This window comes from Meleagris gallopavo, chromosome 24 (assembly GCF_905368555.1).
Source record: "Meleagris gallopavo chromosome 24, MGAL_WU_HG_1.1, whole genome shotgun sequence".
Classification (NCBI taxonomy): Eukaryota; Metazoa; Chordata; class Aves; order Galliformes; family Phasianidae; genus Meleagris; species Meleagris gallopavo.
The window spans coordinates 2,985,705-3,001,584 of record NC_139427.1 but is presented as its reverse complement, the minus strand read 5'-3'; the positions used below and the strand labels follow the sequence as shown (position 1 = coordinate 3,001,584).

The following is a 15,880-nucleotide window of genomic DNA, read 5'->3' as shown; positions in this document are numbered from 1 at the left end:
CGTGGCTCATGCCACAACCAGTGCACCCACAGGAACAGCTTATGCTGATCCTGCTTTCCCCTTTCACTTTCATATAAGCAGCTATAACCTTTCCAACCAAAACATTCTGGCTACAGAAGACTGAAGTGTCAAGCAACACACTTCTCCTGGAGGCACAGTCATTATGAACAGCAGCATTTCACACTCCTAAAAGCATTAGCATGCAAAACACTTCCAAAAATATGATTCCTACTTATTGCAAAGCAGGTTGTGCTGTCCAGGTTGATTAAAAAGATTTCACAGAGGTAACAAGATAAAATTTTAACAGTAAAAGGAAGAAGAAAAGATGTGTTGTTCTGAACCATTCTTCCTTCTGTGGAGGCATGCAGCCATGATGACAACAGCAGATAATGTTGGTACTGAGGGATGTGTAGTTGATTATGGCAAGCTGTTGATGGCACAAAAGCTTCCCTGGCATCATCAAATGGCTGCAAATCTGCACTGAAATTGAGGAATTTAGGAGTCCTCACCCCAAAGAGCAGCGGGTCTCTTTGCATGACACTTCTGGTACTCACAGCCTTTAGAACAAAGATTGCATGTGATTTCAGCCCCACCACCACCAGTCCTGCTGCCTTTCACCAAGATAAGATCACATAGATCTAGAAGGCTGAGATTGATACCCACGACTGAATTGGAGCACAGCAAAAACTCTCCAGCCACACTCACCAGATCTGAGTCCCTCTTAGATGGAGTTAAGACTTTACCTTGCAGCACCAACATTACTGTGTTACCACCTCTCTCCACAAAACCCTCAGATGTTTGACACACAGATGGTGGTATCCACACTGGGATTTGACCAGCAGCATAAAAAGGAGCAGAGGCACACAGAGCACGTGTTCGGAGATGTCAGAGCTGCTCAACATGCTTAGGAGATGGAGTACACAGCAATAAGGCTCTACAGAGCATCTCAGGCCCAAGATGCTCTCCCCACATCCATCTAGAAAGTCCTTCCTTTTGAGGAGTGCTAAGAAGTGAGGCAAGGTGAGCTGTCCTGCTCTTCAAACTATCTGATTTTCTGCCCTGCTCTTCAGAGGCACAGGGCATTCAAAGCACTTTCCAAGGCATTCATGCCTCCAAATACACCAGTCCACCTGGCAGCCTACGCAAAGACTCAGAGCTCAGCGACTCACTCTTTCCCCCTGGACAGAGGGAATCACTAAGCTTGCCCTATCACATTCAGACTGTGTGTCCCACCCTGCTCTCCCCCATGCATACACAGCACTGCTCTAACCCCTTATTCACCATCGCCAACATTCTTTGAAACTGCTAAGACTCCTAAATCCCAAAATAAATTGGCCTGAATAAGCACGCCTCAGTTCCAGCCGGACTGCTGTGGGCACTATCATCTCTGCAGTGGGTTCCTGTGCTCAGAAACAACTGCTGCTGCAGGTCCTGGGAACTGTGGCAGCTGAGCCCAGAACAGCCTGCATTTCTTTCCCTTCATCTGCAAGGGAAATTCGCCCAGAACAACACATGTGTGGGCACAGTCAGTCACCAGCACCGTGCTGTGCCAACGTGGCTGCTGCTGGCTCCAGTGGCCTCAGAGGATTTACAGCACACGGCATCCTTCAAATGCTTCCAACCCGACAATCTTGATTGCTCTGTCAGAACCTTGAGGACTTCTCAGCTGGAAGCATCGCCTGCGCTGCAGCCTTGCTACAGGTGGCTTATAAATCTCTGCATGTGAGGAGTTATTTCATTTTACAGCTGCTACAGAGTCTGTGAAATCCTGGATTTCATAGTACAAATACTCCAACCGGCGATAAAACGTGAGAGGTGTTTTATCAAACAAAAGTTCAAATCATTGGTGTTTATAGCAAACGAGCCAGGAGTCTGCAAAGGGAGATGTGAGTTCAGCTCTGACACCACCGTACGGCCCCTTGCCCACTAACCTCCCTGCTCATAATTGCATCCACTAACAGAGGGCCAAAAGGAAAACAAAAAACAAAAAACAAATTCAACTTGTGTTAGTGTAATCTGTGCCACAGCCTTTCCAGACATAAAGCAGGCCTCCCTAATGAGCTAGAAGAATCAAACCATTTACCTCTTCTGAGGTCTAAATCTCTTCCTTGTGCCCCTAGGTATGAGCAAGGCCAGACAGAAGTAGCTCTGCAACAATAACAAACAAAGCTAAAAACAGAACGTACTCTGGAAGGGAGAAACGAGTGAGAGGCTGAGCATAGGATGTCTGTCTCCAAAAAGGATCTGCAATGAAAACCAAAACCGAGCGCCTTCCTTCCTGGTCAATGGCAGCAGCTGAGCAGGTATCAAATCACTTTTTATTACTGAGGAGAGCAGCATTTGTTTAAATAAAAATAGTAGCAGCAAGTTAATAAGTGCTCCTGCAGTGTCTGTGGCAGGACATGGAAATTACCAGATAATCTTTAGTTCATGGGTCATTTGTAGAGGGGTGCAACAAGTAGAGTCCCTGCTTGTGCAACATCAACCTCAGACACTGCAGCAGAGTCCCCAGACACAAGGTGACTGCGTGTGTGCATAGAAAGGGTGCAGACCCATGCATTAACCCAGACTTTGGCAAACCCTTTGTCACAGGCAAGTGCCCAGAATTGAGCCTAAGTCAGATGCTTGCAGCCAGCAGCAGCCTCAGGAACCCCGAAGGCTGCAAGCTCAATATTCCCTGGCTCTATTTTTAACCTTGCAGTTGGGGAAGATCCCTGTTGCTACGCTACCTGTGTTGTGGGTCTGGAGCAGACAGCACATCTCACCCTGGAACTTGCTGAGCAGCTCAGCAGGACACAAGCAATGAGGTTTTAAATCCATCACGGCAGCTGCAGCAGTCACACAGGAGTGCTGCCCTTCCCGCTCGTCTCAACTTTCCCCTCTTCTCCAGTGCTTGCCTGCAGCTCAGAGACATCCCCTGAGTTCAGTCACCCCGAAGCTTCCTGCAGCCCTGGCATAGTGCAGGTAGACAGGTGGAGAAGTGCCAGCAGTTCAGCAGGCAGGCAGGCAGCCTTCCCTTTTGAGTCATTTCCCAGCTACTTGAGCAGACCTTGTAAGAGCCTGCAGCGCTCCTCCAAGAGGGGAAGAATCCCTGCACACCTCCATCAATTTTGGGTGACTCCAGCAAACATCCACCAGTCATAAATCAAGTTTCCCAATATCCCCCCAGTGATGTAGAGGTCTCGGAGCTGACTGAGTGGGAAGCAGCCACTTGTAGAAGTTCCTGTCACCAGATGATGCATTCTCTTAATTTCCAGTTAAGTACAGAACATGAATATTTCTGTCCTCGCCTGCACCACTGATGGCAGGGGATAATCAAATGCTCCACACATTGCTATTGCAAGGGCAGGAATAATTCGTCTGAACATCAAAAACCCTCACAGTTCCCTGTGCCTCCTTTATTTGGGATGCAAAGCTGGACATACTGATTTGTTTACAGTGGCCACTAGAAGCTCAGTTAGGAGGAAAGCATCATGAAGCATGACTTGGCTTTTACAGCCCCCCCCAGTTTAGTCTGGCCCTGCTGGAGCCAGAGAAGAAGAGGGTCAGACCTCTTTGCTTCTGACCCTGAGTCATTTGGAAATGAGATAAAAGCCCTATAGGGTTTTTCCTCCCCTCAGAGTTCCTCTGAATTGCTATTTGCACAAGTGCCCTGGGCTTCCAGGGTACAACAGTTATGCTGATGAACAGATGCCAATCTCCAGAAGTTGATTCTATGGCCATTTTTGGGGGTGGTTGGAGTTCAGTGCAAAAGCTGGCTGATGGCTCCCTCAGCTCTGGGGAGCAGGGAATGGGACCAGGGCTGGCTCAGCAGCACACACAGCGTCTTTCTCCAGCATCTCTTTCTGAGGACTGCAGTTGGACTCTAAGCACATCTTTTCCTCTTGCACCATCCAGTGGTTCAGGCTGGAAGTCTGTTGGGAAGAACTTAGGCATCCATTGCAGACGGGTTGAGGCAGCTGCTGGGCCTGGTGGGAAGGCTGCAGGGAGACTTCATCACAGCCTTCCAATATTTAAAAGGAGATTATAATCAGCTTTTCATGGAGTCATAGAATCGCAAGGTTGGAAACGACCTGCAAGATCATCCAGTCCAACTGCCCTCCCATCACCACTGCTATCATAAGCACTAAACCAGATCTCGCAGCTCCTCATCCAGACGCCAGAACACTGCCAGGGACGGCGACTCCACCACCTCCCTGTGCAGCCATTCCAGTGCCTGAGAGAAAAAGTTCTTCCTTATGTCCAACCTCAACCTCCTCTGCTACAACTTGCGGCCATTTCCTCGGGTCCTGTTTGTTGCCTGGGAGAAGAGGCCAAACCCCTCCTCAGCACAACCTCCCTTCAGGAAGCTGTAGAGTGCAATGAGGTCTCCTGTGAGCCTCCTCTTCTCCAGACTGAACAATCCCAGCTCCCTCAGCCGCTACTCATAAGGCCTGTGCTGCAGACCCCTCACCAGTTTCCTTGCCATTCTCTGGACACATTCCAGGGCCTCAATGTCTTTTTTGTAGTGAGGAGCCCAAAACTGAACACAGTACTCAAGATGCAGCCACACCAGTGCTGAGCAGAGGGAACAGTGACCTCCCTGCTCCTGCTGGCCACACCATTTCTAATGCAGGCCAGGATGCTGTTGGCCCTCTTGGCCACCTGGGCACATTGCCGGCTCATGTTCAGCCAAGCATCAACCAACACCCCCAGGCCCATTTCCTCTTTGCAGTCATCCAGCCTCCTGTAGCGCTGCATGGGGTTGTTGTGGCCAAAGTGCAGGACCCAGCACTTTGCTTTGTTGAACCTCATCCCATTCACCTCAGCCCAGTGATCCAGCTTATCTAGATCCCTCTGAAGGGCCTCCCTACTCTCAGGCAGATCAACACCACCTCCCAGCTTGGTGTCACCTGCAAACTTACTGAGGGCACATTCAATGCCCTCACCCAGGTCATCAGTAAAGATATTAAACAAGATGGGCCCCTGTACCAATCCCTGGGGGACACTACTCATAACGGGTCACCAGCTGGACTTCACTCCATTAACCACCACCCGTTGAGCACAGCCCTATAGCCAGTTCCTTACAAGGGTAGATAGCGACAGGACAAGAAGGAACGGTCTTACACTCAAGGAGGGAAGGTTTGTATTGGATGTCAGGGAAGTTCTTCACCAAGAGTACTGAGGTGCTGGAACAGCTGCCCAGAGAAGCTGGGAATGCCCTGTCCCTAGAGGTAAGGTCAGGCTGGATGGAGCCCTGGGCAACCCAGGCTGATACGTGACGGAGGAATTTAGTGAGATAAACTGCAAGGCAGGAGCGCTGCAGGCGGAAGAAACAAAACCTCCGCTCCACAGCGCCAGAAGGCGGCGAACGTTACATCTCGAGCGCGGCAAATTTAAACTAGGAGGCGATGGCGCGGCGTGAGACCCCTGCGGCTTTGGATTGGCGGAGAGAGAGGGAGGCGCGCGCTGATTGGTCAGCGGGTGAAGGGAGGGAGGGAGCTCGGCGGCGGAACTTCCGGAGCGGTGGGCGCAGCTTCAGTCCGCTGCTGCTATGAGGGCAGCGACCCCGCGGAGGGGCGGCCGGAGTGGTGGAGGGGCGGCGGAGTCCCCGGCTGCGCGCTCTCTTAGTGCCTCGGCCACCCCTACGTTGGTCGAATGTCCCGGTAACGACGATGAAAGGGAAAGACGGCAGCGTCGGCGCTCGCGGGTCGTGGATCTGCAGCTTGGCGGCACCGATTCGCCTCTCAGTCTCTGCTCTCCGGTGCCCAGGTAGGGCCGTGCCGCGGGGGGGGCGGTGGGCGGGCTCGGCTCCCCTGGCACGGCTGTGCTTCCTTCCCTCAGGCAGGCGGACGCGTCGTTGCCGGCCCTGTCGGAATGGACGAACGCGCAGATCTCGGAGCATTACTCTGCCTGCATCAAGCTGTCCGCTGAGAACGTGAGTGGGTTTCCTGCTCTGATCGCCCCTGGATTTGGGGTGGGGGCGATCCTCTGCGACGTGTCACAGCTTCTGAGTCATCGTAGTATGGCTTGGGGTGGAAAGCAGCCGAGTTTCAACCCCCTGTCACATGCAGAGCCACCAACCTCCATATCTGCTGCTAGACCAGGTTGTCCAGGGCTCCATCCAACCTGGCCTTGAACACCTGCAGGGATGGGGCATCCACAGCCTCTCTGGGCAGCTGTTCCAGCACCTCACTGCTCTCTGTGAAGAGTTTCCTCAAAATCCAATCTAAACCTTCCCTCTTTAAGATTAGAGCCATTCCCCCTTGTCCTCTCACTGCCTTCCCTTGTAGAAGTAGATTCTCTTCCTGTTTATAAACCCTTTTTAATACCACTATGCAGCAATGAGGTGTCCTTGCAGCCTTCTCTTCTCCCAGCTCCCTCAGCCTGTCTTTGTGAGAGAGATGCTCCAGTCATCCAGATCATCCTCATGCCCTCCTTTGGACCTTCTCCAACAGCTCCACATCTTTTCTGTACTGAGGGTCCCAGACCTGGACACAATACTCCAGATGGGGCCTCATGAGGACAGAACAGACAGGGACAATCACCTTTCCCTGCTGGCCACCACTCTGCTGATGGAGCCCAGGCTGCCATTGGCCTTCTTAGCTGCACACTGCTGGCTCATGTTCAGTTGTTCGTCCACCAGGACCCCCAGGTTCTTCTCTGCAGGACTGCCCTCAAGGATTTCTTCTCCCAGTCTGTATACATATCTGGGATTACTCCAACCCAAATGTAAAACCTTGCTCTTTGCTATGTTGAACCTCAGGTTCAACCAGGTCCACCTTCCAAGTTTTTCAAGGTCCCTTTGGATGGCATTCCTTTTTTCTGATGTGTCAGCTGCACTGCTCAGCTTGGTGTAAAGCTGGTTTGGGCCTTTCAAGCAGGTCAGAGTGGTCTGTGAGTCCCCCACTGGTTGGTGGCTTGCAGGTTGACAGCATCATGTTCTGGGTTTCCGTTCTCACCTGCACTTGTATTGCAGAAAATCAACACCAAGAATGTTTTTGGCTTACATCTGATAGACTACATGACAGAAATACTGAAACAGAAAGACTCCGAGCTGACCAACTTCAAGGTGAGTTGTTCACAGCAGTGTTGGGTCTCTGAATTGAAGCTCTAATAAATGACACATCTGAAATAAATGAGCTTTCAGCAAGAGATCTGGTAGAGGCAGCACTGTCATTTTTAGTGGAATTTAATACTGCTGACTGCTTCGGTACTGCAGAAGTTAAAGGCTAAGTGCCTCTTTCAGTGATGGTCCTTCAAAAGGAGAGCTTTAATAATAAGGCTTCTGAGGTAAACATTGGGTGTTTTGGCCAGGAACAAAGCAGGGCTGTGATGGGAAAGAAGGTGATGTGACCTGAGTGTAGGAGACAGCAGGGACAGATCGAAGTAGGCAATATCCAAGCAAAGACTCCTTGCTATTGATAGTTCCTTGTTGCTCCAAGAGTATTCAAAAACTCAGGTCTGCATCTCATCTTCTGCATTTACCTCTTGATGTGTCCTGTTCCTTCCTCACTAAAAACTGCATCCTATGTTCCTCTGTCAGATGGCAGCTGGCACCATCGATGCCAGTGTGAAGATCTACGCTGTGCGTGTGGATGTGGTCCATGCAGACACATACAAAGTGCTTGGAGGCTTAGGCAAGGAGTCAGCACCTACAAAAGATGTGGGCAGCCCAGAAGAAGGTGTGCCATTCACTCCTTTTCTGTTAAGCTCTTCCTGCTTCCACTCACAACACTTCCTGTGTTCTGCTGAATTTCAAAGCACTGTTTCTTTCTACTGATATATATAACTGGGAGAATACCACTAGCTTGATGTATTTATTTCTTCTTAAGAGCTGCGAAATACTGAGTTTCTTTTCTGGGGAAGTTTGAGATGAGAACCTGATGCTCAGCCCTGTATTTGAATACTTGGCCAGCTAGATTTGAGTGCAAAACAGGGATGACCTATTCTGAAATGTTTGAGAACGAAACATCCCACACTTTGCTGTTCTTTGCTTTGAAACAGAAATGTGCTGTTAAGAGAAAGGAAACAAAATAAAAAGAAACACATTGAGCAGCCACTGAAGTGTTGGTGGTTTGTGCTAATGGATCCCTAACTGGATAACTTTTTGCCCACTGGCCTTTTGTGTGTGTGCACACAAAGTGAAGTACAGTTGTATTGTCCTTCAGCTGTAGGATATTTTAGCAAGTTTTTCTAACTTCAGCTTCTTTTTCTTTCAGAAGAATACAGTACAGCTTCCAGTTCTGCCAAGAGAGTTCAAACAAAGAAAAAGCACTCCTTCAAAACGATTGAACAGAACTTGAACAACATCAATGTGACAGAGGCCAATCGGAGATGTGAGGTGGGTGGAGATGAACATTCTGTAGTGGTGAGTGGAGGAAGGAAAACTCGCCTCATTTTTTGCCTTTTTATTGTTTTCCTTACTGTGTGTTGTCTCTTGGGCTGTTAGATTCACATGCATGTCTGAATTCTGCTACTGTAACAGAGTGATCCTTAATTGTGTCTATTCCTGCTGTGTGAGGCAGCTGTGAGAGTTTTCTCCTCGCTGAGAAAAGATGCATGAGTCATTCTCCCTTTGGCTTTGTATTTACAAATCTTCTGCAGAAACTTCTATTTCTTACTACCCATCTGTTCCATTCCTTGATTCTGCACCTGCAGGTTGACCCCATGTTCCAGAAAACAGCAGCATCTTTTGATGAATGCAGCACAGCTGGCATCTTCCTCACCAGCCTACGTACGCAGAATTGTCTCAGTGAGCTCCTTTTTGACTCCAAGATTGTGCCTCTCCCATCTTCAGAAACCCTCGTCCTGCCCAACAGTGATCCTGTGAAGGTGACAGATTTGAAGTGTGAGTGCTGGTAACCAGTAAGCAATTCTCCCATCCAGACATCATTTTCATCTGCCAAGCATACTCCTTTTAGCCTCAGCCAGCTTGCTTATGCTTTGACCTCTTGGCTCCCTTGTGGCACCTTGCTGTGATCCTGCTTGGGCTGAGGCTGGTTGCTGACAGGACCAGGACCCTCACAGCCTTTTAGATCTCTGCATGTAGCTCAACCTATTGCACAGCATGTATGCATGATTGGAGCAGTAGTTGAGATGAGCGTGCTCCAGGTTTAGGGCTGACTTTTATAGAGTCTTTTAATCCTGTCAGTATTCCTAAACCCCGTTACTCTAAGATTCACAGTGTTATGCCCACCCTTCCGTCAGAGATCTGACTGAGCATCCCTTTCTGCCAAGAAATGAGCCTAAGTGCTTTTGAAACTAAGAATAGTTTAGCACCTGGCATTTGTTTTACCTGCTGGTTATTTCATCCTGTGTCTGATATTTCTTTATCCTTCCTATCTCTAGTGCTGCTAGAAAAGTGTGTTTTAAAACGCCCCATTTATTCTTCACTGGCTGATTTCCAGTTCATGCAGTGGGACGCCGAATCCCACGAAGAGGTACGTAGTTGGCTCTGTGCAGGATTGAATACTTGAGCTGTATTCTCTGCTCTGTCACTCCAGAGTGATCCTGGAGAGCTGTGTGGGGCAGCAAGGTGTTCTGTGGGGTGCTGTGGCTTTTCTCCTGAGCACCTTCTCTTGCAGTCAGTATCAGCCCTGCTGGACAAATTTAAGAAGAGCGACCAAGTGTTCGATATCAATGCAGAAAGAGACAGTGATGTGGAAGATGGTGTTCCTGCCCTGTCAGATGATGACTTCAATGCGGACTCCCCCAGGAGTGTAACAACAGAAAAGATTGGGGAATTTGCAGGAAACAACAACAAATCCCTTGTGGCAGTCTGTGAGAGCAAGAGGTGAGTAGTCACTGCACGTTTATTGCTTTGCTTTGATTGTCAGCAGCAAGTTAAGATAGCTCTCTGGAGGATCTTTGCTTTCCTGTGTGCATGTTTTCTATCTGGCTATAGTTTGCTTTCTGATCAAGTTTCAGGTACACTTAGGAATTCACATCTCTGCCTTCTAGAAGGACCTTCTTTGTATGGTCATGTTTCCTTTTTGGTTGCTTGTCTGCTCGCTCTGCTCCCATTTTCAGCCTGCCCTGCCCACCTCTTTTCGCAGCAGCCTCACGGACTCCAGACTGTTTGCTGCTAAGAAAGCAGGAGTTTTGCAGGCTGGTGTCTGTACAGAGCTGGTCAGGGTATTAAACACATTCAGGCCCGGTATATCTCAGAGGAAGGATTTTACTGAGCAGTGTGTGTGCTCTTTCCAGAATTGATGCAGTTTCTTTTGGAGAAGGAGACATTGGGACCATGTGCCTTCATCTCTCCATGAAACCAGGGGAATACTCCTACTTCAGCCCCCGAACTCTGTCAATGTGGGCTGGCCCAGAGCACTGGCGTTTCAAACCTCGACACAAATGTATGTATGTATTCAGAGCCTGGAGCTCATATGCTGCTGCCTGGTTGTGATTCTGTTGGGAAATGGGCAATATGTGAATAGGGAGCTACTGGAGAGAGTCTAGCTGAGGGCTGCAAAGATAATAGGGCCTGGAGCATCTCCCTTCAAAGGAAAGGCTGAGAACCCTGGGGCTGTACAATCTGGAGAACAAAAGACCGAGGGGGTTCTGATCGATCTTATAAATATGTAAAGGGTGGCTGTCAAGTGATTGGGTGCTCAGCACCAGAAGAGGGGGCAACAAACTGGAACAGAACAAATTCTATATGAATGTGGGGGAGAACTTCTTTACTTTGAGAGTGACAGAGCACTGGAACAAGCTGCCCAGTGAGGTTGTGTTTTCTCCTCTGGAAATATTCAAAATATATCCGGACATGGGTGTGCAGCCCACTCTAGGAATCCTGTTTTAGCAGGGGAGTTGGACTAGATGATCTCCAGAGACCCCTTCCAACCCTGTGATTCTGTGAGCCATAAAGCAAAGGCAGTAGAAATGAGACAATTCTGCATGGCTCTTTTCTAGCCTGACTGGAAGCAGTACTGAGTCAGGACACCAGGAAGGCTCTCAAGTCACACACAGATCCTTTGGTGTCTGATGTGTTCTCTGTTGTTTGGGTTTGTTAATGGTGCTCAGCATTGAGGGGCTGTCTCACTGTAGCAATAGAAGAAAATACAGATCCTTCAACATAAAAACTTGAAGGTTGGTTTATACTTACTGCTTCTATAAGGACATACAGATCCCTTTCAAAGTGTGAAGCAGAGGACACCACCTGCTTCTTTCCCTAACACAGAAAAAAAGTATTTGTAAAGGACACAGGTAACCTGTCATTGTGGAGCAGATGCTCATGTTCCTACCTTTCTGCAGCAAGTGCTGACTCTGAGAAAGAGAACAAGAAGAAGAAGGCAAAGAAAGCATTTGAAGTGAACTTTGATGAGGATGTTGACTTTGAGACATACTTCCGTAAGACCAAGGTATGCACTGAGTGTCTGCCTCTGCTCTCGTTGCTATATCAGTGCATCTTAGAGTGCCATCAGCAGGTGGCTCATCTTTGTTCTCTTGTGGAAACTGGCTCAGTAAACACAGCATCATGCATCCTCCTTCATGCAGGGTCTTCTGGCTCCAAATCTTCTTACAGTTTTCCCAGCCTTGAAGTGAAGAATTGGGCTGGATTCTTTCTGCCCTGTCTGAACTGAGAACCCGCAGGCCCAGCTGTGTGTCCCAGGATGCTGTGTTTAAGACACTGCATGCAGTGTAGGACTCAACTTTGGAAGCACTTCATAACTTCTCTCACTTTAAACAAATATCCATGTTTGGTCATAGAATTGAAGAATTATAGAATGGCTTGAGTTGGGAGGGACCTTAAAGATCCACTCCATGGGCTGCTTCCCACCCACCAGCTCAGGCTGCCCAGGGCCCCGTCCAGCCAGGCTGTGAAGACCTGCAGGGATGGGGCACCCACAGCTTCTCTTAGTGATCTGTTCAAGAGCCTCACCCACCCTCTGAGTAAAGAATTTCTTCTAAATATTTAATATAAATCTGTCTTTTAGTATAAAACCATTCATCCTTGTCATGTCACCATCTGCCCTTATAAGAAGCTGAATACTGGATATCACATGGATTATGGCATTACCTTCTGCAGGCTGCTTTAACTCTGAGCAAATCCATTCTGGAAAACCAGAATGTGAAGAGCACCACACTTCCTGCAGACTTCAACTACAACCCTAACAACATTGTCCAGCTGTTCCTCAAACCAGCTGCTAAGGTAAGAGGCTTCTCCAAAATCTTCTTGGCAATGTTCCATGTACAGAATCACTCTTAATCTGCTTGAAGTGCCTCTGGGATGCTCCTCAGGGCAGGAAATGAGCCAGCATGATGCCTGTTAGTGAACTAACTTGTGGATGCTAAGTTGTCTGTGCTTGGCTGTTATGCTTTATGAGGGGGTTGGTGGGAGGTACATGTAGAGGAGGAAGAGGCAGCAGGCTGGGAAAAGGGGTGGCAATGGATTAGCAAGATGTAGGTATTGCTTGGGGAAAGCATCTAGTTTCCTCTTTCCTGATGTTCCAGTCTCATCTCTGCAGCTCTTCAGGCTGCCTAAGCCAGGCAGCTCATTGGATCATGAAGATGAGATCGGTGAATATGATTACAATAACCCCAATGACACCTCCAATTTCTGCCCTGCAGCACAGGTAACTGGGAGCAAGAACATTTCTCTCTGTTGCTCACATTTGACATGTGGTAGAAGGAATTCAGGAAGAATCTTATGTCTAGCATCACTTACTAGTGGGAAAAAGAGTTGCCATCAGATTGTGGCAAAGCTGATGCCACGCACCTTTGTCCTGTCACTCAGTGGTACTCTGGTAACATCAATTAAACAATCTGCCCTTGGAGTTTGCTGGCTGATTTCCTGCAGAAACTCCATTCCATGTTTTTCCATACTGTACCTCCCATGGAGCAGCAACAGATACCGTTGCTCACTTCTGCAGTCACCTCTGCACAATGATAATTGCACCCAACTGTTTTGAGCTCCTGCTGAAGTACATTTTCTCTGAAGTTTCAGCTTTCTGCCAGGCCAATGCTTCAGGTCTCATATAGCCCCACACTGGTGGGAGAGCCTTCATCTCTGTCATCTTTCTGTGTAGAACAGCCTTTTGATATTCTGTGCTTTAGATCTCTGGTGGGTTTAGCCTTATCCCGAGCTTTCAGCTGTCAGAAGAGGCTCAAGATCACTGGTCCACAGGGGCAGTGGGCAGGTGTCACCACTCTCCTGAGGGGTGGGTACTCAGTGCAGGAAATCTGCAGCTCTTCCAAGATGTCTGGATGTGGCCTCACTGGTGTATCTCTTCTTGACCAGGCTGCAGATAGTGATGATGACAATGACCCCATTCAATTCATGGGCCAAACAGAGTGCAACCTTACCTCTCACCCTGAGGGTCAAGATCACGAGCTCAACGGGGCTGATGGCGTTGATATCACAATGTATGGGGAACTGAACCTCATTGCTGAGCCTCAGAAGGTAAGGACTTACGATGTGCCCAGCTGTGTACCACTGACTGAGCAGATCTGCAGCAGGGCCTCTCAGAGAGAGAGAAAGTGCAGTTTTCCTTGTGCAGGATCTCCAAGGTTTTGCTAATGGATCCTTTATTCTGAGATGATGTCATTGCTATAGGAAAATCAAGTTTGAGTTGTTCCTTTGGTTATGATTGAGGACACTGCTGCTGCTTGGTTGCTCTCTTCTAACCCTGAATGTCTTTTCCTCAGGTCAATAAGATAGCAATTCAATATGCAAAGACAGCCAAGAAAATGGACATGAAGAGGTTGAAGCAAAACATGTGGGACCTTCTTACTGATACACAGAAAAACACAGCGGCAGAGGTGAGTGTAGGCAGAGCCAGATACTTTAACAGGCCTGAAGAGAAGCGTATGCCCTGCATGTAACAATACTTAGCTCCCAAAGAGGTCATCATGGACGTGTTAGTGGCAATTCCTTTCCAATAGCCTTGCTCCCATGGGATTGTTGTTAAGGGTGGACTGTGAGCAGTGATTTGTAGTGGTGGTTCTCTGAGCATGAGGGGCTGAGCAAAAGCTGCCTCAGCAGTGTCTGTCTTTTTACTCAATAGATTGAAGATGTGGAGAAACAGAGCGATACATCAGTGGTGACAGGGGAGAAGGCCTTCAGCAGCATCACAAAGGAACTGCTTCACAGGTAGAGAGGCCCTATAAAAGGTTGGACTCCAGGCTGGGTAGACTTTTGAGCAGCGCTTGGGCAAGCACTGATCCATTTTGTTTCTGTTGCAACCTACTACCTGAATCCTGAGGAGGGAAATCTCTTGCTGTCTATTTGCTTGAGGGAGTTACAGGTTGCATTTGGCTTGGCCAAGTCTTTATAATGGAATAAGGTAGAGAAAATCAGAGACCGGGGAAGGAGCTGCCACATGCAGCTTATCTTTGGTGACCTGATAGCTTGCAGACATGCTCTATCCACAGGCTCAGGCTCTGGCCATTCTAACCTTCTTTCTCTTCCTTAGGTTGCCTTCTGGGATGGCTAAAAATCTGTCTGTCCCTTTAGCCTTTGCCTGCCTCTTGCACTTGGCAAATGAGAAGGTAAGTGCAGTGCATGTATGCGAGGTAGAGTAGGAGCAGTGGTTAAAGCACACAGCATTTTATTTTTACATCAGAATCTTATAATTAAATCCCACTTCATGTTTATAGTGAACACAAATCAGGTGGATGTGCTGGAAATAAAAAGCACAGTATTTCCAGCTTGACTTCTGTCTGCTGTCAGATGTGAGGACAGGGAAGGACAGAAGGGATGGAGCACATCACTGCTTAATGTTATTCTGTTGTGGGTGCTTCAGAGTGATACAGCAGCTGAGGGGATTCCTCAATCTTCTGCGCTATGATGGAGGCAGAAAGGGCCAGGGTTGTTCTGAGCATTCCTTATGTGTTTTTATTCAGCTCCCTGGATCTTCAGCCTCAAAGGGGAGGAGACTAGCTTTCCTAAACTCAGCTTTTTGCTTTCCACAGAATCTGAAACTGAATGGCACAGAGGACCTGTCTGATGTCATCGTGAAACAAGGTGACTGAGCTGTGTGCGGAGCAGCTTACCCAGGCTGACCTCCAGGCTGGAGCTTTGCTCCCCAGATGGACAGTGTTTGTTCTGCAGCAGTGGCAGCTTTTCCTCCTCCCAGCATTCGTGCTGATTTGTGCACCTCAGGAAAACTTCTTAAATTGGGGACATGATCTCACCTACCTAAACGTGGAGGCTGTACAGATGGACAGCTGCTGCTCAGCCTGCCCTCTTTGATCCATTCCCTCTTTCCTGGGTTCAGGAGCAGAGTTCTGCAGTTCCTCTGTGAACCATTGGTGCCTAGGAGCAGAATGCTGCTCCATGTGTCATGTCATTTGTTGTCTATAACTCAGTATGCTGAGAGACTTGCTAATGTTTCCAGTTCTTATAGTCCTTTTCCTTTGGTCTTTCCCTGACATGACTGATACTGAGCATATGAATAATAAATTCCTACTGCATTCTTAGCTAGATCTCTGTGCAGAAAAGAAGTAAAGTGAAGCAAGACAGCTAAAACAAAATGCAGATGTTGAGGGAGCAGCAGAAATAGGGCTGCTCCTAAAGGAAAGAGGATCACCAGAGCACCGTCTCCCAGAACCCAGTCCTGCAGTACCCAAGACAGACCTAGAGATGAGTCAAGACAAGCCTGGTCCAGTGGTTGGCCACCCTGTACATGATACTGGGGGGTGAAACTAGGTGGTCGTGGTCCTTTTCAACCCAGGCCATCCTATGATTCTGTGAATGCTTGTCAGAGACTGAGACAGAAACTTGTCAAGGGGCAGCAGGAGTCATGGCATTCAATGCAGTGATGTGTGCAATCTGCTGCAGGGAAGCTGCTGGGAATGGGAGGAGTTGTACTAAAACTCCAGAGGTCCCTCCCAGCTGCTGTGCTTTGTGACAGATGTTGAAAGCAGACAGCCAGCAGGTGGAAGTTTGGCGGCTTTG

At 48.5% G+C, this 15,880-nt stretch overlaps 1 protein-coding gene across 2 annotated transcripts; it reads left to right on the top strand.

Moving 5' to 3' along the window:
* Window positions 1–5,467: 5,467 nt before the first annotated feature.
* On the top strand, window positions 5,468–15,402 carry NCAPH (non-SMC condensin I complex subunit H). Of its 2 annotated transcripts, none has more exons than XM_085242910.1 (17): window positions 5,468–5,751; window positions 5,824–5,917; window positions 6,959–7,051; window positions 7,526–7,664; window positions 8,205–8,323; window positions 8,641–8,830; window positions 9,331–9,422; window positions 9,567–9,775; window positions 10,189–10,337; window positions 11,236–11,342; window positions 12,011–12,133; window positions 12,450–12,557; window positions 13,223–13,384; window positions 13,630–13,743; window positions 13,989–14,074; window positions 14,397–14,472; window positions 14,896–15,402. In XM_085242910.1, the coding sequence occupies exons 1-17, from the start codon at window positions 5,534–5,536 to the stop codon at window positions 14,953–14,955; spliced, it is 2,139 nt and encodes a 712-aa protein (XP_085099036.1). In that variant the 5' UTR covers window positions 5,468–5,533; the 3' UTR covers window positions 14,956–15,402. The 2 variants fall into 2 exon arrangements, with proteins under 2 accessions (XP_085099036.1, XP_010721458.1); XM_010723156.4 differs by having other exon boundaries at window positions 8,202–8,323.
* The last annotated feature ends 478 nt before the right edge of the window (window positions 15,403–15,880 follow it).

Bases quoted from the DNA above. Each gene is read 5' to 3' on its own strand.
- NCAPH (XM_010723156.4), top strand. From the start codon at position 5,534: ATGAGGGCAGCGACCCCGCGGAGGGGCGGCCGGAGTGGTGGAGGGGCG. The intron at 12,134-12,449 runs GTAAGAGGCTTC...TCATCTCTGCAG, and splicing joins TCCTCAAACCAGCTGCTAAG to CTCTTCAGGCTGCCTAAGCC. The intron at 12,558-13,222 runs GTAACTGGGAGC...CTTCTTGACCAG, and splicing joins ATTTCTGCCCTGCAGCACAG to GCTGCAGATAGTGATGATGA.